We start from the raw sequence: 27,451 nt of genomic DNA, 5'->3' as shown, positions 1-27,451 counted from the left end.
GAAGACTATTGCTTAACATAGTGTAAGCCGCCCTGAGTCTTCGGAGAAGGGTGGGATATAAATGTAAATAAAATAAATAAAAATAAATAAATAAGATAACCAGGAAAAGGGATTTAAGGCTTGGACGGGAGATTGGACTAGACCCATGATGGCGAACCTATGGCACAGGTGGCACATGAAGCCATATCTGTGGGCACGCGAGCGTTGCCCTAGCTCAGTTCCAGCACGCATGAACGTGCCGGCCAGCTGATTTTCAGACCTTCTGGGCCCACCGGATGTTGGGAAACAGGCTGTTTCCGGCCTCCAGAGGGCCTCCGCGGGGGTGCGGAAGGCTGTTTTCTCCCTCCCCAGGCTCCTACAAAGGCTCTGGAGCCAGGGGAGGGGGAAAAACGGGCCTTCTGGTCCAACCGGAAGTCAGGAAATGGGCAATTTCCAGCCTCCGGAGGGCCTCTGGGGCGGGAAGGCCATTTTCGCCTTCCCCAGGCTCTAAGAAAGTCTCTGGAGCCGGGGGGAGCGAAAAATGGGCCTTCCGGTCCCACCGGAAGTCGGGAAGCAGGCCATTTCCAGCCTCCAGAGGGGCTCCAGGAGGGTGGGAAAGGCTGTTTTCGCCCTCCCCAGGCTCCTAGAAAATCTCTGGAGCCAGGGGGAGCAAAAAACAGGCCTTCTGGTCCAATCGGAAGTCAGGAAATGGGTAGTTTCCAGCCACCAGAGGGCCTCCGGGAGGGCGGGAAAGGCCGTTTTTGCCCTCCCCAGGCTCCTAGAAAGCCTCTGGAGCCAAGGGGGAGCGAAAAATGGGCCTACTGGGGCCACCGGGCCATCGCGTGCCAAAAGCGAGGGGGGCGTGTGGGGGTCACGCGCGCATGTGCAGGGGGGCAGGGCGCATTGAATTATGGGTGTGGGCACGTGCGTGGGTGACTCCCCCATGCTTCCCTCGCTTTTGGTTCCCCCGGACTAGACGATATACAATGTCCCCTTCCAACTCTGTTAATCTGTTAAGGCTGATTCCTTTCCCGCCACCAAGCCAGCTGGATCCGTGCACACGCACTCTCACACTGTACCCTAGGACTCACATTAAAAAGCAGGGCGGGCACAGGGGTGAACCGTTCCACGTGGATCATGCAGATGGCATCTGGCAGGTGTCCTTCCCGGGAGCCAACGAAAAACAATCTGTTGAGAGAGAATGAAGGAGGGTCTTTATTTATTTATTATTTATTTATTTATTATTTAGATTTTTATACTGCCCTTCTCCCGAAGGACTCAGGGCGGTGTATAGCCAGATTTAAAACAATTCAATATACAAAATTAAAACAACAGTTAAAATACATATTTTATAAGTGGCCGAGAATTAAAACCGTCGAATTGACCCATACTAAAATACCCCCATTAAAATTATTAAAAATTCAAAAATTTTAAAATTTAAAAATCAAGCCAGTCCCGCTTGAATAAACAGATACGTTTTCAGTTCACGGCGAAAGGTCCGAAGGCCAGGTAATTGGCGCAAACCGGGGGGAAGTTCGTTCCAGAGGGTAGGTGCTCCAACAGAGAAGGCCCTACCCCTGGGGGCCGCCAGCTGACATTGCTTGGCGGACGGCACCCTGAGAAGACCCTCTCTGTGTGAGCGCACGGGTCGGTGGGAGGCATAAGGTAACAGCAGGTGGTCCCGTAAGTACCCGGGCCCTAAGCCATGGAGCGCTTTGAAGGTGGTAACCAACACCTTGAAGCGCACCCCAAAGACCACAGGTAGCCAGTGCAGACTGCGCAGGAGCGGTGTTACCCGGGAGCAACGTGTGGCTCCCTCAATCACCCGCGCAGCTGCATTCTGAACTAACTGGAGCCTCCGAGTGCACTTCAGGGGTAGCCCCATGTAGAGAGCATTGCAATAATCTAGACGAGAAGTGACGAGAGCATGAGTGACCGTGCATAAGACATCTTAAGACCCTTAAGCAGGTCTTAAGTTGCCCTGCTGACCCTCGAGGCCAATTCAGAAGGCTTCAGGGTTGACAGCATCATCATGCCGTTGCCAGCACTGAAGGAAATTAAGAGCGCATTGAAAAGAGGAAGGCAAGGGTTCTGGATAGCTCTACCCACAAGCAAAGCAAATATTGCAGGCAGAAATCCATTCAAGACAGGGTTATTTTGAAACTCCTTGGCAGAACGGTAGCCATATTGCTGGGCACGCGAGCTCAGCTCCGGGGGGCATGTGCGCACCGGCCAGCTGATTTTCGGGCCTTCTGGGCCCACCTGCAATAGGGAAACAGGCTGTTTCCTACCTCTGGAGGGCCTGGTGGGGGTGGGGAAGGCCTGTTTTTTGCTCTCCTCATGCTCCAGAGCCTTTCTAGGAACCGGGGGGGGGGGGGGGAAAGAGGCCGGAAATGGCCCATTTGCCAACTCCCAGTCCCACAGGAGGTTGGCAAGTGGGCCGTTTCAGGCCTCCAGAGGGCCTCCGGGCGGGGAGGCCATTTTGCTCCTCCCAAGACTCCTAGAGAGGCTCTGGAGCATGAGGAGAGCAAAACACGGACCTTCCGATCCCACCGGAAGTTGGCAAATGGGTCGTTTTTGGCCTCCAAGGGGGTGGGGAAGACCGTTTTTGGGGGGGCCGGCTCCTAGAAAGGCTCTGAAGCCTGATGAGAGTAAAAAATGGGCCTACCTAGCCCACCGGGCCAAAAGTGAGGGGGGGAGCGCGGGGGGACGTTGTGTGTGCATGCATGGGGGTGAGGCGCATAGAATTATGGGTGTGGGCACGTTTGCAACCCCCCACCCTCCGCGCAACCCCTGCTTTTGGCCCGCGATGGCAAAAAAGTTCATCATCACTGACCTAGGATTTGCATTTCCTCTTTTGCCTATAGAGCCAGCTATGACCTCTACCTGACCCCCATAGGAATCTGACAACAGCCAACAGAATATTAAAGGACATGTTCTTGCCCAGGAACAGGTAGCTCAAACGCAAAGCCCAAAGAAGGTATCAAAACCCATCCACTCTCAACTCCATTTGGTTCAGCTGACCCGGAATCACATGTGGTTGGGTTGGTGCAGGGGTGGAATTTAAAAAAATTCCCCTACCGGTTCTATGGGCGTGGCTTGTTGGAGGGAGGCCATGTGACTGGGTGGGCGTGGCCAACTCGACATCACTCACATCGAGGGGCTCCTCACCTGCCACTCCCCTCCCAGCCACTCCTTGTCGTGATTGGCAGGAAAACGGGGAGGGGAATATTCCTGCCTAGGAATCTGTTGTGTCTCGCCCGCTTTCACCGCAGCCGGGGCCTTCTTATCTGCTTCCGAACGCTGAGGAATGTCCTAGTATGCCTCCCAGCCCCAGCCCTGGCTCCATGCCCAGACAGGCTGAGGAGGAAGAAGTACTTCCAGCCCCCAGCCCTGGCTCCATGCCCAGACAGGCTGAGGAAGAAGAAGTACCTCCAGCCCCCAGCTCTGGCTCCATTCCCAGGCAAACGGAGCAATTAGACCCCTCCCCCACAGCATGTGAGCCTGAGGAAGGTCAATTACCAACAGCTGCAGACTGGAATGACCCTCGTTTCAGAAGAATTGATAGGCGGCGGCGACAGAAGGAAGGGAGAGGCAGGCCTGGATAAGTGCTGAGTCATGGAGCCACACCCCATGGCCTATATAAAGGATCTGCTTTCTGGCATTCTCTGAGTCAGGCAAAGTCTAACATATCTTGCTGAAGTCACTTTCTGGTCTCCTGCCTGCCTTGAGAACTTTGCTAGGACTTTGGCAGAGCTGCAGAGGCACGCCTGATTCGGATTTCCCTGACCAGGTCGTCAGTGGAGGAGTGGGACACGACAGAATCTCAGATCTGTGCTGAGATTGAGGAATGGATGACAGGCAGGAAGATCCCCTTCCCCATTTTCCTGCCTTTCACAAAAAGGGCTCCATTCCAGCTGCTCCCACCCCCACCCCCGTTCCCCTCCCTCCTGGGGACTAGCTTATAAGGGACAGGCTGCAGCAGCTCCATTCTGAATGGAGGGGGAAAAGTTAGCATTCTCTCTGCTGCATTGAACATTGAATTCTGTGGAATATCGAGCAGCCAGAAGAGGTGGGCGGCGACCAGCCGGGTGTGGGTGGGGCCAAGGAGGGGTAATTACTACCAGTTCGGTGAACTGATGCCCATAATCCCTAGCGGTTTGCCTGAACCGGTTCAAACCGGTAGGATTTCACCCCCGGTCTTGGGGGTTCTGCTTCGTCAATAAAGAGAACCTTTCTTTCCAATCAGCCTCCAGCCTCCATTTTTGTCTCTTTCTCCTGGCTTGGAAAAAGGACCTGGATTTTCCTTCCAACACACGCGTGCCCTCCGCTCACACAAAGCTTCACGTGTGTGCGCTTGCCCATTTGTCCTGCAGCCCGGTTTCGAACAGACCGCGGGGCTCAGTACTGGTTTACCTGGAAGCAGCGAGAATGGAAGCATTAAGGCCTCCAAAGCAGGACAGGGCCACAGCAAGGGGTATGGTCCAACTCATCACTCCAAAAACTTGATCACCAAAAGTCTACAAAAAAAAACACCAAAAAAGACACTTCTGTAAGCTGCCGACTTTATGCCAAAGCAAGAAACGCACAATTATGGCCGCTTTACAATCTGTGGACTTCAGCTCCCAGAATTCCTTGGCTGGCTCAGGAATTCTGGGAGTTGAAGTCCCCTACCCAGTCATAAAGTAGACATAGTTGCCCACCCCGGGCCTAGAGGAACTATTGGGTGATGTCCACCATCAACAATCTGGGGAAACCGGAACATGATGCCATTCATGTACAGGTAGTCCTCGATTTACACACAGCCTCAATCAGGAACCAGAATTTCCGTCGTTCAGCGAGCTGGGCCCAATTTTTTTTAGCCTTTTTTGCCATGGTTGCCGGCCCCTGCAGCAGCCGAATCAGATGAGGAGGCAGCGTGGGAGTCAGGGCCAGCATCAATCAAAGATTCCGAGGGGGAAGAGGGGATGGAGCTGTGAGAGAGAGAGAGAGAGAGAGAGAGAGAGAGAGAGAGGTGGAGCCTGAACTGTCCAACAGTCCCTAGGTCTGGAGGTGGCTGTTGAGGAAGAGGAGGAACAGCTGGGTCCGGTGCCTGACGCGTGGATACGCAGAAGGCAGAGGAGAGCAGCAGGAATCTGTGGGCCAGGCATAGGAGAGGAGAGCAGTGGAAATCTATGGGCCGGTCCTTGGGACAGAAGAATCACCGCTGCTAGCGAAACCCCACATTAGCTCTGGAGATAAAAGGCAGGGGGCAGAGATGAGAATTCGGGGGAATTCTGAGAGTTGGACTCCACGGGTCTTAAAGTGGCCAGAGGTTGAACAATCATGCTTTAAGGACAATCGGCTGCTGGAGTCCGGTGACCCGTCTCAGGAATGGGACGAGATGCGGTTACTAACCACAGCCACGGCATCGCTCGACAGGATCTCCATCTTGCTCAGGACCGTGTAGTAAGCCACATTGGTCATGATATAGATTACCGTGACGATCGGCATGGATATCCCAATGGAGAGGGGAAGGTTCCTACGGAGTAATGGGAAAGAGAATATTGTCACGTTCGGTGTCTCTGCTGCGGCCATTCGTACATGCTTTGATTTGGCGGCCATCCGCTTCAGAGGAGTCCAGGCAACGAGAGGCAGCTTGAAAAACTAAATATATTTATTTATTTGGTGGGGGGTTTTTTTGCCCTGCCTTTATTGTTTTTATAAACAACTCAAGGTGGTGAAGATATCCATTGCTCCTACCTCCTCCATTTTCCCCACAACAAGAACAACAGTCCGGTGAGGTGGGTTGGGCTGAGAGAGAATGATTGGCCCAAGAGAGTTGATTTTTTTTAATTTGCATTTATATCCCGCCCTTCTCCGAAGGCTCAGGGCGGCTTACATTGTGTTAAGCAATAGTCTTCATCCATTTGTATATTATATACAAAGTCAACTTTTTATTGCCACCAATAATCTGGGTCCTCATTTTACCTACCTTATAAAGGATGGAAGGCTGAGTCAACCTTGGGCCTGGTGGGACTAGAACCTGCAGTAATTGCAAGCAGCTGTGTTAATAACAGACTGTCTTAGCAGCCTGAGCCTTATGTCTAAGACAGGATTAGAATTCACAGTCTCCTGGTGATTGGCCCAAAGTCACTTTGCTGGTTTTCATGCCTAAGGCCGGACTAGAACTCACACTCTCCTAGTGATTGGTCACCCAGCTGACTTTCATGCCCAAGGTAGAACTAGAACTCACAGTTTCCTGGTGATTGGCCCAAAGTCACCAAGCCAGCTTTTGAGCCCAAGCTGGGACTAGAACTCATACTCTCCTAGTGATTGGTCACCCAGTTGCCTTTCACGCTCAAGGTAGATCTAGAACTCACACTCTCCTAGTGATTGGTCACCCAGCTGTCTTTCATGCCCAAGGTAGAACTAGAACTCCCAGTCTCCTGGTGATTGGCCCAAAGTCACCCAGCCAGCTTTCGTGCCCAAGCTGGGACTAGAACTCACACTCTCCTGGTGATTGGCCCAAAGTCACCCAGCTGGCTTTCGTGCCCAAGCTGGGACTAGAACTCACACTCTCCTGGTGATTGGCCTAAAGTCATCCAGCTGGCTTTCGTGCCCAAGGTGGGACTAGAACTCACCATCTCCTAGTCTAAATTCTAAAGTCACTCATTCAGCTTTCATGCTGAATCTGCTGAATGACTGGCCCAAAGACACCCAGCTGGCTCTCATGCCTAAGGCCGGACTAGAACTCACAGGCTCCTGGTTTTTAGCCCAGCACTTACACCAAATCAGCTTTGGCTAAATTTCTTGGCTTAAGCTCTCATATTTCTTTCACTTCTAGTGGCAATGGGTTCTCCTGGCTTTCCTTTGATTTCGTTAAAGGACGGGGAGAAAATCCCCATTGGGACTGGGAATTCATTTCTTCCTTCAGTTAAAAAATAAAATAATAAAATAAAATAAATCGCAGCTTAGTGAAAAACTCATGCTTCCTTCCATTACATATTTAGAATAGAAGAATAGAATAGAATAGAATTTTATTGGCCAAGTGTGATTGGACACACAAGGAATTTGTCTTGGTGCATATGCTCTCAGTGTACATAAAAGAAAGGATACGTTCATCAAGGTACAACATTTACAACACAATTGATGATCAATATATCAATATAAATCATAAGGATTGCCAGCAACAAGTTATAGTCATACAGTCATAAGTGGAAAGAGATGGGTGATGGGAACTATGGAACGATTAATAGTAGTGCAGATTCAGTAAATAGTCTGACAGTGTTGAGGGAATTATTTGTTTAGCAGAGTGATGGCCTTCGGGAAAAAACTGTTCTTGTGTCTAGTTGTTCTGGTGTGCAGTGCTCTATAGCGTCGTTTTGAGGGTAGGAGTTGAAACAGTTTATGTCCAGGATGCGAGGGGTCTGTAAATATTTTCACGGCCCTCTTCTTTAGACTTTCTAGTCTTCCAAGAGACCTCATCAAGGAAATCGCAACCTTTGCAAAAAGCTTTTTTTTTTTTGCTTTTTGTCACTCAAAAAAAAAATCAATTTTAGCAGAAACTGTACGAACCGTTTAGATTTCACAGCATTCTGCCAACTTGGTAAGAGCTGTGCTGCAATGCCTAGCTTCGCCCAACAGGGGGCACTCACTCTCCACCTTATTTCCTCCCAAATAAAACCCCAGGAATTTGAATTAAGGAAAGAACAAAAGCTGGGTATTTCATAGAATCATAAGGGGTTGAAAGGGACCTCAGAGGTCTTCTAGTCCAACCCCCTGCCCAAGGGGACGCTAGAGTCTGGTTCTCGCCTGGTGTGCTGGCACCCGTATGCATCGAACAAATAAATAAGTAACAATGACCCCAATCACAGTTCAATACACAGTCCTTGACTTACAAGGGAGATCAAAATTTCGGTTGCTAAGTGAGACAGGGCAGAAGTGAGTTTTGCCACCATTTTAACTCCCTTTCTTGCCACCGTTGTTAAATGAATCAGCCGAATTGCTGCGTTAGTCACACCGGTTGTTAAGCGAATCTGGCTTTCCCCAACGACTTCGCTTGTCAGAAGGTCGCAGCCTGTCCTACCTCGCAGGGATGATGTTAGGAAGGACAAGAGAAGGAGAAAACACTGCCTCAGATTTGCCTTGCGTTCCGAGACGGAAGATAAATCAAATCAATAGTTGGAAACTAATCAAAGAGAGAAGCAACCTGGAATTAAGGAGAAACTTCCTAACAGTGAGGGCCATTAACCAGTGGAACAGCTCGCCACCAGAAGTTGTGGATGCTCCATCACTGGAGGTCTTTAAGAAGAGACTAGACAGTCACTTCTCTGAAATGGTATAGGTTCTCCTGCTTCAGCAGTGGGCTGGACTAGAAGACCTCCAAGGTCCCTTCCAGCTTCTCTTCTCTTCTCTTCTATTCTATTTTTATAGTATTCTATATTCTATTCTATATTTTATGGTATTCTATATTCTATTCTATATTTTATGGCATTCTATTCTATTCTATATTTTATGATATTCTATTCTATATCTTATGGTATTCTGTTCTATTCTATATTATATGGTATTCCTGTTCTATATTTTATGGTATTCTATATTCTATTCTGTTGCGATATTATGCCATATGAACCCCTTTATGAAACTGTTTATGAAATTACTTATGTGCAAATATAAGCATGAGCAAGAAATTGCTTATGTGCAAAAATATCAGCATAGGTAAGTCTGGCTAATTGTTATCATGTAAGCAGAAATCTGTTTGATGCCAAGGTTACAAAGATGTTTGCCAGTAAATGTAACAACACCTATGAGATAGCCACAGAACATTCCTTCTCTGATAAGGTCAGCTTCATAGAGCTTCAAAAGAAGTTTGCTCCTACACACAATTATATGAGATTTATTAGTATGTAGTCAGGATGTCTCAAGATGTATTTCTGTTTGCTGTACCACGTAGGCAAAAAGCAGAGAACAAAGAACCACTTCATGGTAAAACTCCTCCCAAGAATCATGATCTTACTCCCAAAATCATAGGCTTGTGGATGTGCTTGTAGTCACGTGTTCACGTGTTGAATATATGCTAATATGTAACCACCCTGCTTACCTTCTGTAACCACCCCTAACCCCTAATCTTAATAAAAGGGTTGTTTCGAGCTAGCTCGGGCTTGCTCACCCCGAGGAGAATTGGACTCTGCTTATTCATTTCTCACTCCGTCTGGCGCGGGGATTGCCCAGACCCTTTCGTGGCGAGCCCGCTGGCCGCGAGAAAAGCCACAACTGGTGACCCCGACGTGATTTGATCCCCGGTCCTGGTTGTTCGCCTTGATGCCCCCGTACTTTCGCCAGTGAGGCGCTCCAGTCGTAAGACTTAGTAAGTATGGGGAACGGGTTGTCCAAGGGCCAGGTTACGCACCTCCAAGAACTTGGAGACCTTATTAAGGCTGCAAAAATTATTTGTATGAACCATGGCAAACCTTTACCCTCAATTTCAGCAAATGATCTAGTCAAATTATTGAAATTCATTTGGCAAAAATATCCCAGCTATCCCCCTTCAGGGGATATTACATCTAAAAAATGGAGGCGCATATTGAAATATTTAAATGACCCCCCTAAAGCCAATCATGATTTGATTGTAACTTGTCAAGTAATTGTTATTAGCCTGGAGATTTATGAAAAGGCTATCAGAGATTCGAGCGATGCCATGGCGCTCAACGCTGCATCTCCACCTCCATACGAGGATGCCTCCACGCAGCAAAAATCTCTTGAGGTAAAATGTTCCAACATTGCCTCTTTAACTGAAACATCTCCACCATCTGCCCCCCCTCCGCCTCTGCTAACTGCGGACGGGGAGACCTCGTCTCATTCTGCTCTCGCAGCTGGACTGAAGAGAGCGATGGCAACGGGGGACCTTTCCTTAGAGGATTTGCAAATGTTTCCTGTTGCCCTTATAGATGACCCGCAAAATCCTAATCAAAAAATTCGAGGTCATCAACCCCTTGATTTCAAAATGGTTAAAGATCTTAAAAGGGCAGTGGCAGAATATGGGATTCAGAGTCCTTATACCAGGGGTTTGCTTAATTCCATGGCCAATGGTCATGAATTGATTCCGGAAGATTGGAAAAATATTGCCTCTATGCTTCTTTCCTCTTCGCAATTTCTGATTTTTGAATCTGTTTGGCGGCAAGGGGTAAGAGTGGCAGTGGCCCGCGGGAACCTCCCGGCCGGCATCACCGCTGACCAACTTCTAGGGGAAGGTGCTGTTAACACCATTGCATTGCAAGCTGCTTCCCCCCGTACCCTGTTCCCTCCACTTAATGCCATAATCTTATCTGCCTTTCTCAAAGTGGATGACCCTAAGTCATCCGTCTCCTCTTTTGCTTCTATCCGCCAGAAACCCAATGAGTTGTATTCTGATTTCATTGAAAATTCTCCAACCTTTTCGTTCTTTGTTCCCTTCTTTTCTTGTGTATCATTATATGGATGACATTCTTGTCGCTGCACCTGGGCCCCCAGGCACAGTCAAACAGCAATTGCCAAAACTATTACACACCCTTCAGAAGGGTGGCCTTACTGTTGCCCCAGAAAAAATTCAATCCCACCCCCCTTTCTCTTATTTAGGATATACGGTTCTCAGGTCAGCGGCGGCCCCAAATGTGCCAACCCTCTACCTTTCAAACAAGCCCACTTTAGTTCAGCTACAGCAATACTTGGGGACACTGAATTGGATTCGCTCTTACACAGCTCTAACCACTGCTCAATTATCTCCACTGTTCACAGCCCTCACACAAGGCTCTCAACCATCAGACCGTATACAACTGACCGATCAACAAACGCATGCCATGCATCAAGTCAATCTAACCCTAAAACACATATGGGTAGACAGACTTGCTCCTAACATCCCATTTGGCATGCTCATTGTCAACACTGTAATGCTCCCTACTGGGGCATTAGTTCAAAAGGAGGAGAAACTTCTAATCCTAGAATGGTTTCATCTTCCTCACACTTCTCGCACTTCTTTAACTTCAAAGCCTACACAATTAGCGCAGCTCATTACAAAGATTAGATCTAGGAGTAAACTCCTCGCTGGAATAGAACCATCTATTTTATATGTTCCTTTTTCTTTGTCCATTTGGGAATCTTTGTTGTCTGTTTCTGATGAATTGCAATTTGCACTTGCCGAATGGCCAGGAGAAGTCTCCTGCCATCCGCCACCAGACCCACGACTGCTACTTCTAAGAACCATTCCTTTTTCCTGGAATTCCCCCTTCTCTCCCCAACCACTACCTAATGCCCTCACTGTCTTTGCTGACGGCAGCAAGTCTTATGGTGCCTGTGCTTGGCAGAAAGGTGGTCAGTGGTACACTAAAATTACTCCTCCTCAAAAATCTGCCCAAAGAGCAGAACTCTTTGCTTCTATATTGGCTTTTCAAAACTTTTCTGATGAACCTTTCAATCTCATCTTAGACAGTCTATATGTCACTCAAATTATTAGCTCTCTCTATGAGTCATATCTGGCTCCCTCCCTCGATGCAGAACTGCTATCTTTGTTTCTCAAACTACAAACACTCATTTCTGCTCGACATCTTCCTTTTCATGTTTCACACATTCAAGCCACCAGCCTCTGCCTGGAATACTTCAAAAGGCAATAATGTGGCGATGCTGCAGCTGCCGCTGCCTCTGTTAGTACTTCACTATCTGTTCTGTCTCTCTCCCCAATCTCCTGGGAGAGTCACGCTTATTTTCATCAAAATAAAAAGGCGCTCATGAAACAATTTGGTTTAACGGTTGCTGAGGCATCTGCTATAATACATCAATGCCCTACCTGCAGCCGCCAAGGTAACTCTCTTCCGATGGGGTCAACCCCAGAGGAACAGTGGCCTGTCAACTTTGGCAAATGGATGTTACTCAATATCCATCCTTTGCTCCATGGAAATTCTTACATGTATCAGTGGATACCTTCTCAGGCTTCATCATGGCCACCCCACAAAGGGGAGAAGCCACTAAACATGTAATCAATCATTGTATTCGGACCTTTGCATCGCTGGGATGCCCCAAAGAACTAAAAACAGATAATGGTCCTGCCTACACCAGTGCTGCATTTGCAGACTTCTGCGACGGTGGAACATTACTCACAAATTCGGAATTCCATACAACAGCCAAGGTCAAGCTCTGGTAGAACGCGCCAACCAGACATTAAAAACAGCCCTTGACCGATACACCAAACAACAGGGGAAAAATGCCCCTGGCCTCCCAGCAGTGCAAGATACCTTGAATCGTTGTTTATATGTGTTGAATTTTTTAAACTTAACTGGACAACCGCTCGCGACCGCTGCAGAGCGACATTTTTCCCCTCCCCCATCTGCAGGTCTACCCAAACCACAGGTATACTACCGCGAATTACCTGACCTGACATGGAAAGGGCCTGCTGATCTCATCACCTGGGGTCGAGGTTACACAGCCATCCAGCTGCCGGACCGAGTGCTTTGGGTTCCAGCCAGACACACCAGACCGTATTTGGTTAAAGACGGTCCCCTTCAGCCATCCCTCAACTAGAAAGAATGCTGTAGTTCCCTGTTGCCTTTCAGCTACTGGACACTGCCTCCCTTCCCCCAGAGCACCCCTCCTTTTCCCCCATGGGTGCGATAGCTCACACTATTTTTAAAAGGTTTTTTTTCTCTCTCTCTCCTCGCTGGCTTATCTTAACTACACCCCCCCTTCGTTCCTTGTAGTGCCAGGGAAAAGGGTAGGCTACGGGGGAGAACCATTCACCCCCACTCCATTTTTTTCTCTCTCTTCTTTCTTGTCTGAGAAGGGAGGGACAATTAGGCTTTTTGGAAGCATTGCTTTTGCAAAAAGCTATGTAAAAATTATGCAGACATATTTTCTTTTTAACCCTGAAAACAATTTTGATTTTAATTTTTAATCATGCATACAATTTTGCTTTTGATTTTAATTTTTAATTTTCCTTTTTCTGGAACTTTTTGAGGTTTAAACTGCCTGATTAAACCTAGCTTTGTATTTTTGAAGCTGTTAACATACATAAAGAGAGTTGAAAGGGACCCTTGGAGGTCTTCTAGTCCAACCCCCTGCCCAGGCAGGAAACCCTATAGCATTTCAGACAAATGGCTATCTTCTTATGTATGGACACATTTTTTTAAGCGTAAATCTGTTTTTTGGAAAATGCACTCAGGTTTTCCACATAAACTGACTCACCCAAAAGTTTAAACCCTTATTTGCTGTTTGTATTGTTTCTTTTTCTTTTTTAGCAGCACAATATGTGCCCTGTTTTAGGAACTATTTCAGAGATGAGTTAGAAAGTTATAGGATGTGATAAGTTAGAAGGTTACAGAATGTGAAGAGAGAGTTAAGAGGATGTTCAGATATTGGTACTGAGAATTTTAATTTGTTAAGTCAAGCTTTGAATTTTAAGCTTGAGGCATAATGGAGCTGCAAGTTAGGAGGAGGAGTTAGAAAAGTATGAGCAAAGTAAGACAGATGGTGATTTTGCTAAGATATCATGTGGTTTGTTTTTGAAAGTTTTTGATAGCATGGTTTTGTTAGTGACCAACTTCCACACATAAATAAAAAGGGTGGGAGTTGGGTCTTTATTGATTGATTGTCTTTTTCTCTATCTTCCACATAGTACCTTTGTTAAAAAACAAAACTGAGATTTGTATGTTTGTTGTTTCTATTTCAGTTCTACATGCAAGCTATCTATTCCCCCTTGGCCCCCTCCCTAATCCTCCAACAATGCCTTTTTTCACCCAGAAAGGGAGGAGGAGGGGACCCTTTCTCATGTCTTTTAAACATGTAGACTTTTTAAAGACTTTTTAAGACAGTTTGGTTTTTTCTTGTTTTATGTATTCATGTAAGGATTTGTATTTTGAGATTTCTGTCAGCAGCGAACATCCACATCAACGGTGAGACCTTGAGGCCCTGGTCGACATATCCGTCCCTACCATCAAAAGATTGATGGCAACTGACTCTTTTCTTCCTACAAGAGACATTTATCGCTCCTTTGGCCTTCTCTTTCTCCAAGAAGGTGGATTGTGTGTGGTTTTAAAGGAAGAATGCTGCTTCTATACTGACCATCTGACATTGTACAGGACTCAAAGAAAAAACTAAGGGACTTAACTTTGATATGGTTTACAAGCTATTATAGTTGTAGTTGGTATAATTGCATTAGGATGTATAATTTTACCTTGTATTCTACCTATTTTTGTTCGAACAATTTCTAAAAGTTTATCTTTACTGGCTATTGAAGAACTCGAAGATGATTACACCCAAACTGCACCTAACAATTCCTGCCTGGTTGACGAAAAAGAAATAGACAAGGATAGTATGGCTAATATCTGTGTTTACACCACCATGAAACCGACTGATTGTCTGGTCCTAAAAAATAAAAACAGAGGAGATGTTGCGATATTATGCCATATGAACCCCTTTATGAAACTGTTTATAAAATTACTTATGTGCAAATATAAGCATGAGCAAGAAATTGCTTATGTGCAAAAATATCAGCATAGGTAAGTCTGGCTAATTGTTATCATGTAAGCAGAAATCTGTTTGATGCCAAGGTTACAAAGATGTTTGCCAGTAAATGTAACAACACCTATGAGATAGCCACAGAACATTCCTTCTCTGATAAGGTCAACTTCATAGAGCTTCAAAAGAAGTTTGCTCCTACACACAATTATATGAGATTTATTAGTATGTAGTCAGGATGTCTCAAGATGTATTTCTGTTTGCTGTACCACGTAGGCAAAAAGCAGAGAACAAAGAACCACTTCATGGTAAAACTCCTCCCAAGAATCATGATCTTTCTCCCAAAATCATAGGCTTGTGGATGTGCTTGTAGTCACGTGTTCACGTGTTGAATATATGCTAATATGTAACCACCCCTGCTTACCTTCTGTAACCCACCCCTAACCCCTAATCTTAATAAAAGGGTTGTTTCGAGCTAGCTCGGGGCTTGCTCACCCCGAGGAGAATTGGACTCTGCTTATTCATTTCTCACTCCGTCTGGCGCGGGGATTGCCCAGACCCTTTCGTGGCGAGCCCGCTGGCCGCGAGAAAAGCCACACTATTCTATATTTTATCGTATTCTATTCTATCCTATATTTTATAGTATTCTATTCTATATTATATGGTATTCTATCCTATTCTATTCTATTCTATATTTTATGGTATTCTATTCTATTCTATATTATATGGTATTCTATTCTATTCTATTCCATTCCATTCCATTCCATTCCATTCCATTCCATTCCATTCCATTCCATTCCATTCCATATTTTCTATTCTATTCTATTCTATTCTATTCTATTCCATTCCATTCCATTCCATTCCATTCCATTCCATTCCATATTTTCTATTCTATTCTATTCTATTCTATTCTATTCTATTCCATTCTATTCCATTCTATTCCATTCCATTCCATTCCATTCCATTCTAAGCCAGCCAACGTGGCTTATTTCCACATAGTTTTTGACGCCTGCTTGGGTATCGGATTGGACCAGAAGACCACCGAGGCCCCTTCCAGCCCTAGGATTCCATGAAAAAATTTTTTTGGGGTGGGGGAAATTCTATATATTATACGACCCGGAGAAACTACACAGTCCAGTTGGGATGGATACCTGTAAGTACGTGGTGAGAAACACGGGGCTAGGCCATGTGAATTCCGGCACCCAAGGAAGAGAAGAAGCCTTCAGCCCAACCAGGGACTCTTGCCAACTTTAATCTCCAGCAAGGAATTTATTGACGGGAGAGACAAAGTCTGAAGAACAAGGAAGGGCCAGTTGATCGGGTTCAATTTCCCGCTTTGGGAGAGGGGAAGATAAAAATCCTAAGGTTGTTCCAGGAAAACTGGGGGCGGTGGGGGGCGGGGAGAGAAGCCTTCTGGATCTGGGGTGTGAGCATGCCAAACCCAGTGATCTCAAAGGCCTGGAGTCCAGTGGTAGGATTCAAATAATTTAACAACCGGTTCTCTGCCCTACTGACTGGCTGGGTAGGCGTGGCCATGGTGGGCGTGGCCATGGTGGGCGTGGCCAGGGGTGCGACAGGCAGCACTCGGCCTCCTGCACCCTCCATGGGAGCAAAAACGGGCTACGGGGGGGGGGGATGTGCCCGGTTTATTTATTTATTTTATTTATTTATTAATCACATTTATATACCGCCCTATCTCCCAAGGGACTCAGGGCGGTTCACAGGCAAGTAAAAAGCACATATAAATACAGACTAAAATAACAATTAAAAAACTTATTCTACAAGGCCGAATTATTAAAAAACAATATAAATAATAAAACCCATTTAAAACCAATATAAATTTAAAATCTAATCCAGTCCTGCGCAAATGAATAAATGTGTTTTAAGCTCGCGACGGAAGGTTCGGAGGTCCGGAAGTTGACGAAGTCCTGGGGGGAGTTCGTTCCAGAGGGTGGGAGCCCCACAGAGAAGGCCCTTCCCCTGGGTGTCACCAGATGACACTGCCTAGCTGACGGCACCCTGAGGAGTCCCTCTCTGTGAGAGCGCACGGGTCGGTGAGAGGTATTCGGTAGCAGTAGGCGGTCCCGTAAGTAACCCGGCCCTATGCCATGGAGCGCTTTAAAGATGGTTACCAAAACCTTGAAGCGCACCCGGAAGGCCACAGGTAGCCAGTGCAGTCTGCGCAGGATAGGTGTCACACGGGAGCCACGAGGGGCTCCCTCTATTTGGTTTGGGTCTAGGAGTTCTCCCTGCACTTACCTGGCAGCCAAAATGGGGTGTATGGGGACTTCTGGAAGTGAATTTAACGACTGGTTTGTCCGAACCGACCTGAACCGGCTGAATCCCACCAGTGGCTTGGACCGAGTGAAAACCCATCCGGCTGTTCGCGGGACTGACCTTTCGGGGTTCTTGATCTCTTCCGTGACAAAATTTAGGGTGTCCCATCCGGAATAGGAGAAGAGGGCGGAGTAGAGAGCCAGCGCGATGCTGCCCACGTCCCACGCGGAGCCCTCGAAGGCGTCCGTTAAGTTCTCCGAATGTCCTGCGGGAAAAGAGCAAGGGTGTGGCCCAAAGTAAACATAAAACGCCAGTAGTCCTCGACTTACGACCCACAACCGAGACCTCCAAGTTTCCGTTGATAAGTGAGACATGCGTTAAGGCGAGCTTCGCAAACATTCGGGGGTTTTTCTCGGCCGCAATGGGCTAAGCAGTTCGCCGGTTAGTAATGCAGTTATTAAGAGGATCCGGGCTTCCCCCCGTTGACTTTGCTCGTCAGGATGGTCACAAAAGGGGATCATGTGACCACCACCCCCACACCCGGGAAAACTGAGACTGTCGTAAATACAGGTCGGTTGCGAAGCGTCTGAATTTTGATCGCCTGACCGTCGAGGAAAGCTGTGATGGTCGTAAGAGTGGAAAATGGTCATAAGCCCCCTTTTTTTCAGTGTCGTTGTGACTTTGAACGGTCACTGAATGGGACTGTCATGAAGTCGAGGACTGCCTGTAGAATAATCGGGTTGGAAGGGACCTTGGAGGTCTTCTCATCCAACCACCTGCCTATGGCAGGAGACCCTATACAAATGGCTGCCAATTTTCTTCTTGAAGAGGAGGAGGAGGAGGAAGAGGAGGAGGAAGAAGAAGAACAGAACTGGAAAGGACTTTCCTATGGTTTAATCTCCAGGCCTTTGTTCAGAGCCACCTGGTTTATTCAGCTGGTTAGTTTATTAGTTTATTCAGCTAGTTCAGACTGGTTCGGACGAACCTGTAGCGGCGACTGTGGGTAATGCCGTCCTATTTATCCAAGTCTTGGAGGTCGGGCGCATGCACGGAATGCTGGTGCACGAGCAAAGCGTATGCGTGGAAGGCGCATGCGTGCACAGTGAGTGTACGGATGGCCGGGTGCATGCGCGGAAGGTGTGCACAGGCAGCGAACCGGTACCAAGAATATGGGAGACCCACCGCTGCCTTTGATCGTCTCAGTTGCTCTTCTCTGAACTTTTTCAAAGTCTCAACGTCTTTTTTTGTAGGATGGGGACCAAAATTGGTTGCAGTATTCCAGCCTTAGGAGGGGGTTTTTGATTAGCGGCACTAATGCTAATGATGTTGGTCAAACCCTTGAAAGCCCTGCCTGCACGAGTCCAGGCTACCTGAAGGTTCGTCTCAGCCAGTGGTGAAATCCACATTTTTTTTACTACCGGCTCTGTGGGCGTGGCTTGGTGGGCGTGGCTTGGTGAGTGTGGCAGGGGAAGGATACTGCAAAATCTCCATTCCCACCCCACTCTGGGGCCAGCCAGAGGTGGTATTTGCCGGTTCTCCAAACTACTCAAAATTTCCGCTACCGGTTGTCCGAACTAGTCAAAATTTCCGCTACCGGTTCTTCAGAATCAGAGGTGGGTTTCAGCAGGTTCTGACCAATTCTGGAGAACCGGTAATGGAAATTTTGAGTAGTTCAGAGAACTGGTAGCAAAAATTCTGACTGGCCCCGCCCCCATCTGTTCTCTGCTTCCCAAGTCCCAACTGATTGGGAGGAAATGGGGATTTTGCAGTAATCTTCCCCTGGAGTGGGTAGGGAATGGAGATTTTACAGTATCCTTCCCCGTCATGCCCACCAAACCACATCCACAGAACCGGTAGTAAAAAAAGATATAGAATTTTTTATTGGCCAAGTGTGATTGGACACACAAGGAATTTGTCTTGGTGCATATGCTCTCAGTGTACATAAAAGAAAAGATACGTTCATCAAGGTACAACATTTACAACACAATTGATGGTCAATATATCAATATATTGAATTTGAAACCCACCAGAACCTGCTGGATTTCACCCCTGATCTCACCCCAATGGGATTGGGCCAGCCGACCCGTGCTGGCGGGTGGGGGGGGGGGCATACCCCAGATCCCATCAGCCAAGGAATTTTGGATGTCTGGGTCCAGGAGAAGGGCCTTGTCCACCATGGTTCCCTGCCCTCTGGAACATCTTTACCACCCCAGAGTTGAGATTGGCGCCCACCTCCTGATGTTTCTAGATAGCTACAGATCTGGCCTGCCTTTGCCAGCTGGCTCAGGGACCCCATGGAGAGGTTCATATTGGAGGTGATCGACTAGTTAAAATTCAGGACCACTTCTCCCCCGCGCCTCCGGCTAACTGTTGTGTCTCGCTCACTTTCCCCACAGCCGGGTCCCTCTTATCTCCTGCCAAACGCTGAGGAATGTCCTGGCATGCCTCCAGGCCCCAGCCCTGGCACCATGCCCAGACAGGCCGAACAAGACGAAGGGCCTGACGTGCCTCCAGCCCCCAGTCCTGGCTCCATGCCCAGGCAAACGGAGCAACTAGACCCCTCCCCCTCCCCCACAGCATGTGAGCCTGAGGAATGTGAATTGCCAACAGCTGGAGCCTGGAGAGATCCTCACTTCCGGAGAATTGATAGGCGGCGTCAGCAAAAGGAAGGGAGGGGCAGGCCTGGATAAGTGCTGAGTCATGGAGCCACACCCCATGGCCTATATAAAAGATCTGCTTTCTGGCATTCTCTGAGTCAGGCAAAGTCTACCTTGGATTGCTGAAGTCACTTCCTGGTCTCCTGCCTGCCTTGAGAACTTTGCTAGGACTTTGGCAGAGCTGCAGAGGCACGCCTGATACGGACTTCCCTGACCCGGCCGTCAGCGGAGGAGTGGGACACGACACTAACACCCCTCCACCTCCCTTCTCTACTTTGCCAACTTATCTCCATGGTTTTATCTCTTCACGTTTATTATCTGTTGTGTTTTTGTAACCAGGGATTTTAATCTTTTCAATGTTTTTTTTTCTACGTTGAGTTGCCCAGAATCGTTGAATATGAGAGAAGGAAGGAAGGAAGGAAGGAAGGAAGGAAGGAAGGAAGGAAGGAAGGAAGGAAGGAAGGAAGGAAGGAAGGAAGGAAGGAAGGAAGGAAGGAAGGAAGAAAGAAAGAAAGAAAGAAAGAAAGAAAGAAAGAAAGAAAGAAAGAAAGAAAGAGGATGGGGAGGGAGGGAGAGGAGAGAGAGAAAGGAAGAAGGAAGGAAGGGAGAGAGAGAGTGAAAGAGAGAAGGAGAGAAAAAAGAGGGAGAAAGAGAAAAAAAGGAAGGAAGGAAGGAAGGAAGGAAGGAAGGAAGGAAGGAAGGAAGGAAGGAAGGAAGGAAGGAGGAAAGGAAGGAAGGAGGGGGAGGGAGGGAGAGGGGAGAGAGAAAGGAAGAAGGAAGGAAGGGAAAGAAAGAGAGAGAAAGAGAAAAAGAGAAGAATAGAAAAAAGAAAGAGAAAAAGAAAGAAAGAAAGAAAGAAAGAGAAAGAAAGAAAAAAAGAAAGAAAGAAAGAAAGAAAGAAAGAAAGAGAGGGAGGGAGGGAGAGGAAGGAAGGAAGGAAGGAAGGAAGGGAGAGAGTAGAAAGAGAGGGGAGAGAAAGAGAGAGAGAAAGAGAGAGAGAGAGGGTGAAAGAAAGAGAGAGAGAGAAAGAAAGAGGGAGGGAGGGAGGGAGGGAGGAAGGAAGTTCTCATCTGTGGTGTGTGTGATGGGTCCCCCGTTCACACCTGCAGGTTTTCTCCTCAAACTGCCAGTCATCAGTGAGAACATTCAAGCGTGTGAATTAGCTCCAAGAGGTCACCAGAATGAGAAAGATGATTGGAAAACTTGGTTCCATCTCAGTTTGAACCTGACCCCTGACAGGGACTTCCTTTTATCACCTGGGGTAGCCCAGGTACCCCCCCCCGCGGCCTCCTACCCCCTCCCACCCCCTAGAGGTTAGAGAATAGAGACACCCCACAGCCAGAGTGTTCGGTACCTTGTCCAATGCGGACAATGCCTGCAATGATCACGACAATGAGGGCTAGCACCTTGGCATAGGTGGACAGGTCCTGGACTCGGGTTCCCCACTTCACGTAGGCGCAGTTCACAAAAGTCAGGAAGCCTGAAATCCAGAGAAGGAGGAAACAAAGCTGAATGACTTAGAAGGAAGGGTGTAACTTCCTTCCTCCAGGGGTGAAATCTACTTACCTTCCTTACCGGCTCGGAAGTCCACATGCCCCCCTGCGCGTGTCACACGCGCGCACAGACCTTCTGTGCATGCGCAAAACCTTCTACGCATGCCCAGAAGCTAAAAGACACATTTCTTCCTGGTTAACACCAGGAAGTAATGACACCCAGGCGGTTGGTGTCGTCGGTGGTTCGGCGATCGCTATCGGATCGCTGAACCACTGGCCATGATCGCTACTGGATCGCTGAATCACCGGCCATGATCGCTACCGGATTGCCAAATCATCGGCCACAATCGCTACCGGATCATGGGATCCGGTCAGAACTGGGAGCATTTCACCCCTGCCTTCCTCCCTCCGAATTGCGGGTTTGTGGACTTACGATACCCATTCCCAACTATAGATGGTCCTCAACTTATGACCACAATTGAGCTCAAAACTTCCTGTTGCTAAGCAAGACATTAGTTAAGTGAGGTTTGCCCCGTTTTACGACCTTTCTTGTCACCTTTCTTAAGGGAACCCCTGCAGTTCGTAGATTAGTAACCCTGTTGTGAAGTGAATCGAGCTTCCCCATTGACTTTGCTCGGTTGGAAGGTCTCGATAATGTGACCCTGGGACCTTGCAACTGTCGTAAATACGAGTCCGTTGCCAAGCGTCCGAATTTTGATCACGTGACCACGGGGATGCCGCAACGGTCGTCCGATGTGAAAAAAGGTCATAAGTCCCCTTTTTTCAGAGCTGTGTGACTTCGGTCACTAAATGAACTGTTGTAATATTGAGAACTACCTGTACAGCTTAGTGGCCAAGCATCCGAATTTTTATTTTAGTATTTTATTTCATTTGATCTTTTTAAATTTAATTTTATCATTTATATTTTTTATATTTTATATTTTTTTGTTTAGTTTAGTTTAGTTTTTATTGTTTTATTGTTTTATTATTTATTTTATTTATTTTATTTTTTTATTTTAATTTATTTTGTTTTATAACTTATTTTATAATTTATTTTATTTTACTATTTTATTTCATTTTGTTTTATATTTTATTTCATTTTACTATTTTATTTTATTTTATATTTTATTTTATTATTTTATATTTTATTTCATTTCCTTATTTTATTATTTGTTTTATTTGTTTTATTTCATTTTTTATTTTTATTTTATTATTTTATTTTTATTTGTTTTTTAATTTATTTTATTTTTTATTTGCTTTGTTTTTTATTTGCTTTATTTTATTTTATTATTTTATTTTTATTGAGTTTTATCATTTATTTTATCATTTATTTTATTTTATTATTTAATATTTTATTTATTTATTTTATTTATTTATTTATTTATTTTACTTAATTATTCTAATTTAATTTAATTTAATTTAATTTAATTTTTCTTTTTCTTTGTCTTCTTCCCCCAAAGCAGCTCTTGAATAAGATAAGTGTTTGTTTTGGTCACATAGGGGCCGGGATAGCTCAGGCTGTTAAGAAGCCTGTTATTAGAACACAGTAGCCTGCAATTACTGCCCAAGGTTGACTCAGCCTTCCATCCTTTATAAGGTAGGTAAAATGAGGACCCAGATTGTTGGGGGGGCAATAAGTTGACTTTGTAAAAAATATACAAATAGAATGAGACTATTGCCTTATACACTGTAAGCCGCCCTGAGTCTTCGGAGAAGGGCGGGATATAAATGTAAACAAAAAAAATAATAATCAAAGATCGATGGGAGCTATTTCTGGACTTAAAAGTCCTGCCCGCAGAGCCCTGGACTTTTATCTTGGATTTCTTCCTGTCTCTGAGTCATTCTGAATTACGAAGCAATCCCTCAGCAAAGACAGGGAGCTGAATAAGTCAACCAGCCGGTTAAGAGGAGTAGGTTGAACTCCGAGAGATAACTGGTAAGCCGGGTTGATAAAACCCAAAGTCCCAGATAAGAGATTTTTTTTTTCCCCTCTCTGAAGCACAGCAGTTACTTATCCAGCCTCGGGGTTTTCTCAATGGCGTGGACTACAAGTCCCATCATTGGCAGCAGGGGTGAAATGTAAAATTTGTAACTACCGGTTCTGTGGGCGTGGCTTGGGGGGGGTAACGTGACTGGGTGCGTGGCCATTTTTTTTTTAACTTTTAAAGACATTTTTTTCTACAACCTCTTCGCCGAAAATGCTTTTAGAAGCCTCTGATGATCAGGCAACTCAGCTGGGATCACCAAAGGAGCCTTTTAAGAGCATTTTTCCTACAACCTCTTCGGCTGAAGAGGTTGTAGACAAAATGCTTTGAAAGGGTTCTGATGATCCCAGCTGAGTTGCCTGATCACCAGAACTCTTTAAAAGCATATTTTTTTTACAACCTCTACAGCCAAAGAGGTTGAGAAAAAATGCTTTTAAAAGGTTCGAATGATCCCAGCTGAGCCACGTGATCATCAGAGGCTTTTTTTTTTTTTACTTTTAAAAGCATTTTCTCGGCCGAAGAAAAAATGCTTTTAAAAGGTTCGAATGATCCCAGCTGAGCCACGTGATCATCAGAGGCTTTTTTTTTTTTACTTTTAAAAGCATTTTCTCGGCCGAAGAAAAAATGCTTTTAAAAGTAAAAAAAAACAACCAAAACTCTGATGCTCATGCAGCTCAGCTGGGCAGGCGGGGGGCGGGGGGGAAGGGATTTTTGCTACCAGTTCTCCGAACCACCCACTGCCATCGCTACTGGATCGGGCGTGGTCTTACTAGGGCTTTGTAGAGTGGTGTTAGTACCTCACTTGATCTGGATTGTATCCCTCTGTTGATAGAATTTAGGATAGCATTGACTTTTTTGGCTGCCGCCGCACACCGCTGGCTCATATTTAGCTGGTTGTCCGCTAAGACTCCAGGATCCCTCTCACAGTGGGTGCTATTACTATTATTATTATTATTATTATTATTATTATTATTATTATTATTATTATTATTATTATTATTATTATTATTATTACGGAGAGGGCTCGTAATCTGGGCGTCCTCCTGGATGCACGGCTGTCTTTAGAAGATGATATGATAGCCGTCACCAGGGGAGCTTTTCATCAGGTTCGCCTGATACGCCAGTTAGGCCCCTTTCTGGATCGGGCTTCCTTATGCACGGTCGCTCATGCCCTTGTTACATCCCGCCTGGACTACTGTAATGCTCTCTACATGGGGCTCCCCTTGAAGGGTACCCGGAGACTCCAACTGGTCCAGAATGCGACTGCGCAGGTGATAGAGGGAGCACCTTGTGGCTCCCATGTAACACCCCTCCTGCGTAGTCTGCACTGGCTCCCGGTGGTCTTCCGGGTTCACTTCAAGGTACTTGTTATCACCTTTAAAACGCTCCATGGCCTAGGGCCGGGATATTTACGGGACCGCCTACTGCCACCATTAGCCTCTCACCGACCAGTGCGCTCTCACAGAGAGGGCCTCCTCCGGATACCGTCAGCTAAACAATGTCGGCTGGCGACCTCTAGGGGGAGGGCCTTCTCTGTGGGGGCCCCTACCCTCTGGAACGAGCTCCCTCTGGGGCTTCGTCAACTCCCCGATCTCAGGTCCTTCCGCCACGAGCTGAAGACATTACTATTTCGAAGAGCAGGACTAGCTTGAACGTAGTTTTTAAATTGGGATTTTTAATAAAAGGGGGTTAAATGAGGTTTTAAAATTTATACTTATAGTTTTAGGGCATCAATTGAATTTAACTGTCTATTCTTTTAGCTGTTTATATGTATTATATGTTTTCTGTTGTTTTTTGGCTGTGAACCGCCCTGAGTCCTTCGGGAGATGGGCGGTATACAAATATAATAAATAATAATAATAATAATATTAAGCCTGGCTTCACCCAGTCTATACGTGTAACTTTTGGTTGTTCTTGCCTAAGTGTAAGACTTTCCTTTTCTCTACACTGAATTTCTTTTTTTTTTATTTCATTTGTCACAACAGTATACGAACATCGATATAAAACAACAACATATCATATAAGAATATATATATATATATATATATATAAGGAAAAGAATGCAATAACTATGTTAATTTGATATAATGAAAAGGAACAATAGGACAGGAACGGTAGGCACTTTTGTGCTCTTATGCACGCCCCTTATAGTCCTCTTAGGAACGGGGTGAGGTCAAAGGTAGATAGTTTTTGGTTGAAGATTTTGGGATTTTGAGTAGAGACTATAGAGTCAGATAATGAGTTCCAAGCGTTAACAACTCTGGTGTTGATTATCACCTTTAAAGCGCTCCATGGCATCGGACCGGGATATTTACGGGACCGCCTGCTGCCGCCAGTTCCCTCCCATTGTCCGGTGCGTCCAGTCCGCTCTCACAGGGAGGGCCTCCTTAGGGTGCCATCAGCCAACCAATGTCGGCTGGCGGCCCCCAGGGGAAGAGCGTTCTCTGTGGGGGCCCCGGCTCTGTGGAACGAGCTGCCGGTGGGATTCCGTCTTCTCCCTGATCTTCGGACCTTTAAACGCGAGCTCAAGACTTTCTTTTTCCACCAAGCGGGGCTGGCCTGATTGATTGATTTTAATAATAAGGGATTTTTAGCGGGTTTTTAACAGGGGTTTTATCTTTGTATTTTTATTCTAATAGTTTTAAGTATACAGCAGTTTAATAAGTTTTTTAATTTTGTTATGGTATTTTAAATGGTTTTTGTATTATTGTCGTTTTATTTACTGTACACCGCCCTGAGTCTTCGGAGAAGGGCGGTATAAAAATGTGAATAATAAATAAATAAATAAATAAATAAATAAATAAATAAATAAATAAATAAACAAACAAACAACTCTGTTACAGAAGTCATATTTTCTGCAATCAAGTTTGAAGCGGTTGACATTAAGTTTGAATCTATTGTTTGCTCTTGTATTATTGCGATTGAAGCTGAAGTAGTCTTTTACAGGAAGGACATTGCAATAGATGATTTTGTGTGTTAAACACAGGTCATGTCGGAGTCGGCGGAGTTCTAAATTTTCTAATCCCAGGATTTCAAGTCTGGTGGCATAAGGTATTTTATTGTTTTCGGAGGAGTGAAGAACTCTTCTAGTAAAATATTTCTGGACGCGTTCGATTGTATTAATATCAGAGATGTGGTATGGGTTCCAGACGGATGAGCTGTATTCAAGAATAGGTCTGGCAAATGTTTTGTATGCTCTGGTTAGTAATGTAGAGTTTTTGGGAAAGAAGCTGCGTAAAATTAGGTGTACAACTCTTAGAGCCTTTTTTGCTATGTAGTTGCAGTGGGCTTTGGCATTTAGGTCAACTGATATGAAAACTCCAAGATCTTTGACAGGGTGGGGGTCGTCAGTTTTTAGTTTTTTTGTTAGAGAGGGCCCGGTATTCGAGTCCATCGAGATCCATCTGGATCTTGAAGCTATCATAGAGGGCCGTGAAGGCGACCCTATGGCACGCCTGCCCAGAGTGGCAGACGGCACCATGTCACTTGGCATGCGCGGTGTTGCTCGTTCCTCTTCTGGGTTTCTGGCACATGCACCCTATGCAGCTCCTCTTCTGGGTTGCGGCCCAGACAAGCGCGTATGCCCTCACTGATCTAGGGCAACAATGGCTGACCTTTTTGTCGCCGCGTGCCGAAAGTGCGCGGGGTGGCGGCCCGTTTTTGGTTTTAGGAGGCTGCAGGGAGGCCTGCTAGGCCCAAAATGGGCCGCGGAGGGGGGGCGCTTCCCTCCCACGCTCTCCCCTATCCCCACGCTGGGCACGTGACCCAACCCCACACTTGCAGATGCATGCGCGAACCCCCGGGCATGCGCGCACATCTCCTGCATGTGCCTCACCCCCGGGCATGCGTGGCAGAGAAAATCAGCTGACCAGCGGGAGGCGCGCGCATGCATACGGGCTGGAGCTGAGCTGGGCGACAGCTCACATCCCCGCAGAAAGGGCTCTGCATGCCCTAGGTTCGCCATCGCGGATCTAGGGTGCTGGCTATTCCTGCCAGCTTAGTATCTTCTACAAATTGGGTAAGTTCCCCTTCGATAGCCTTCATCCCAAGTTGTTGATTTTCCCAACCTGGTGCCCAGAATCCCCAGATGGCCGTTGCCGGTGAGTGCCGAGAAGTGAAATCCAGGCCAAAGACGCCAGAATCTTCCTGGATATCGCCCAAAAGTTCAAAGACGAGGAACAGAAATTAACTTGTTTATCCAGATCTTATTGCTTTGTGTTCTGCTCTTCTGACCTTGATCTTTATCCCCAGGAAACGAGTCGTTGTGTCTCAGGAGCTTCTGGGAGATTTGGCTTGGAGCCAGATGGCCAAACCCACCTATTTCCACCCCTACCCGCCCCCCAGGACAAGAAGAGCCTGTGTTGAACCAAGGACCACCCTCCAAGCTATACTTCCAAGTTTAAGACCCCCGCTTTCTAACTGCAGAAATGGGATTTGGGATTCAGGGCGCTTTTCTTTTTTCTTTTGATAAACACGGCAATAAATTCCTCTTCGTTAATATAGGTCCTTGGAACGAGCCTGACTCTGAGCAAGGCAGAGATACGAGGACTCGTTTCCCAACGGGACCAGCTATCCTTCGGTGGGAGATGGCACAGGG

At 46.4% G+C, this 27,451-nt stretch overlaps 1 protein-coding gene across 1 annotated transcript in view; it reads right to left on the bottom strand.

The window, feature by feature from the left end:
• Positions 1-27,451, bottom strand: part of SLC7A7 (solute carrier family 7 member 7) — a 47,604-nt gene that overhangs the window by 7,691 nt on the left and 12,462 nt on the right. The window contains exons 3-7 of the mRNA XM_058181280.1: positions 20,731-20,856; positions 16,840-16,984; positions 5,377-5,500; positions 4,396-4,499; positions 1,071-1,167 (exon numbers count right to left, since the gene is read on the bottom strand). Of these exons, the coding sequence (XP_058037263.1) occupies positions 1,071-1,167; positions 4,396-4,499; positions 5,377-5,500; positions 16,840-16,984; positions 20,731-20,856 (596 nt within the window). The remainder of the gene's footprint in view (positions 1-1,070; positions 1,168-4,395; positions 4,500-5,376; positions 5,501-16,839; positions 16,985-20,730; positions 20,857-27,451) is intronic.

The sequence above is a fragment of the Ahaetulla prasina genome, chromosome 4 (assembly GCF_028640845.1).
Source record: "Ahaetulla prasina isolate Xishuangbanna chromosome 4, ASM2864084v1, whole genome shotgun sequence".
Classification (NCBI taxonomy): domain Eukaryota; kingdom Metazoa; phylum Chordata; class Lepidosauria; order Squamata; family Colubridae; genus Ahaetulla; species Ahaetulla prasina.
Note: the sequence above shows the minus strand (reverse complement) of the source record. Positions and strands in the feature narration are given on the sequence as shown.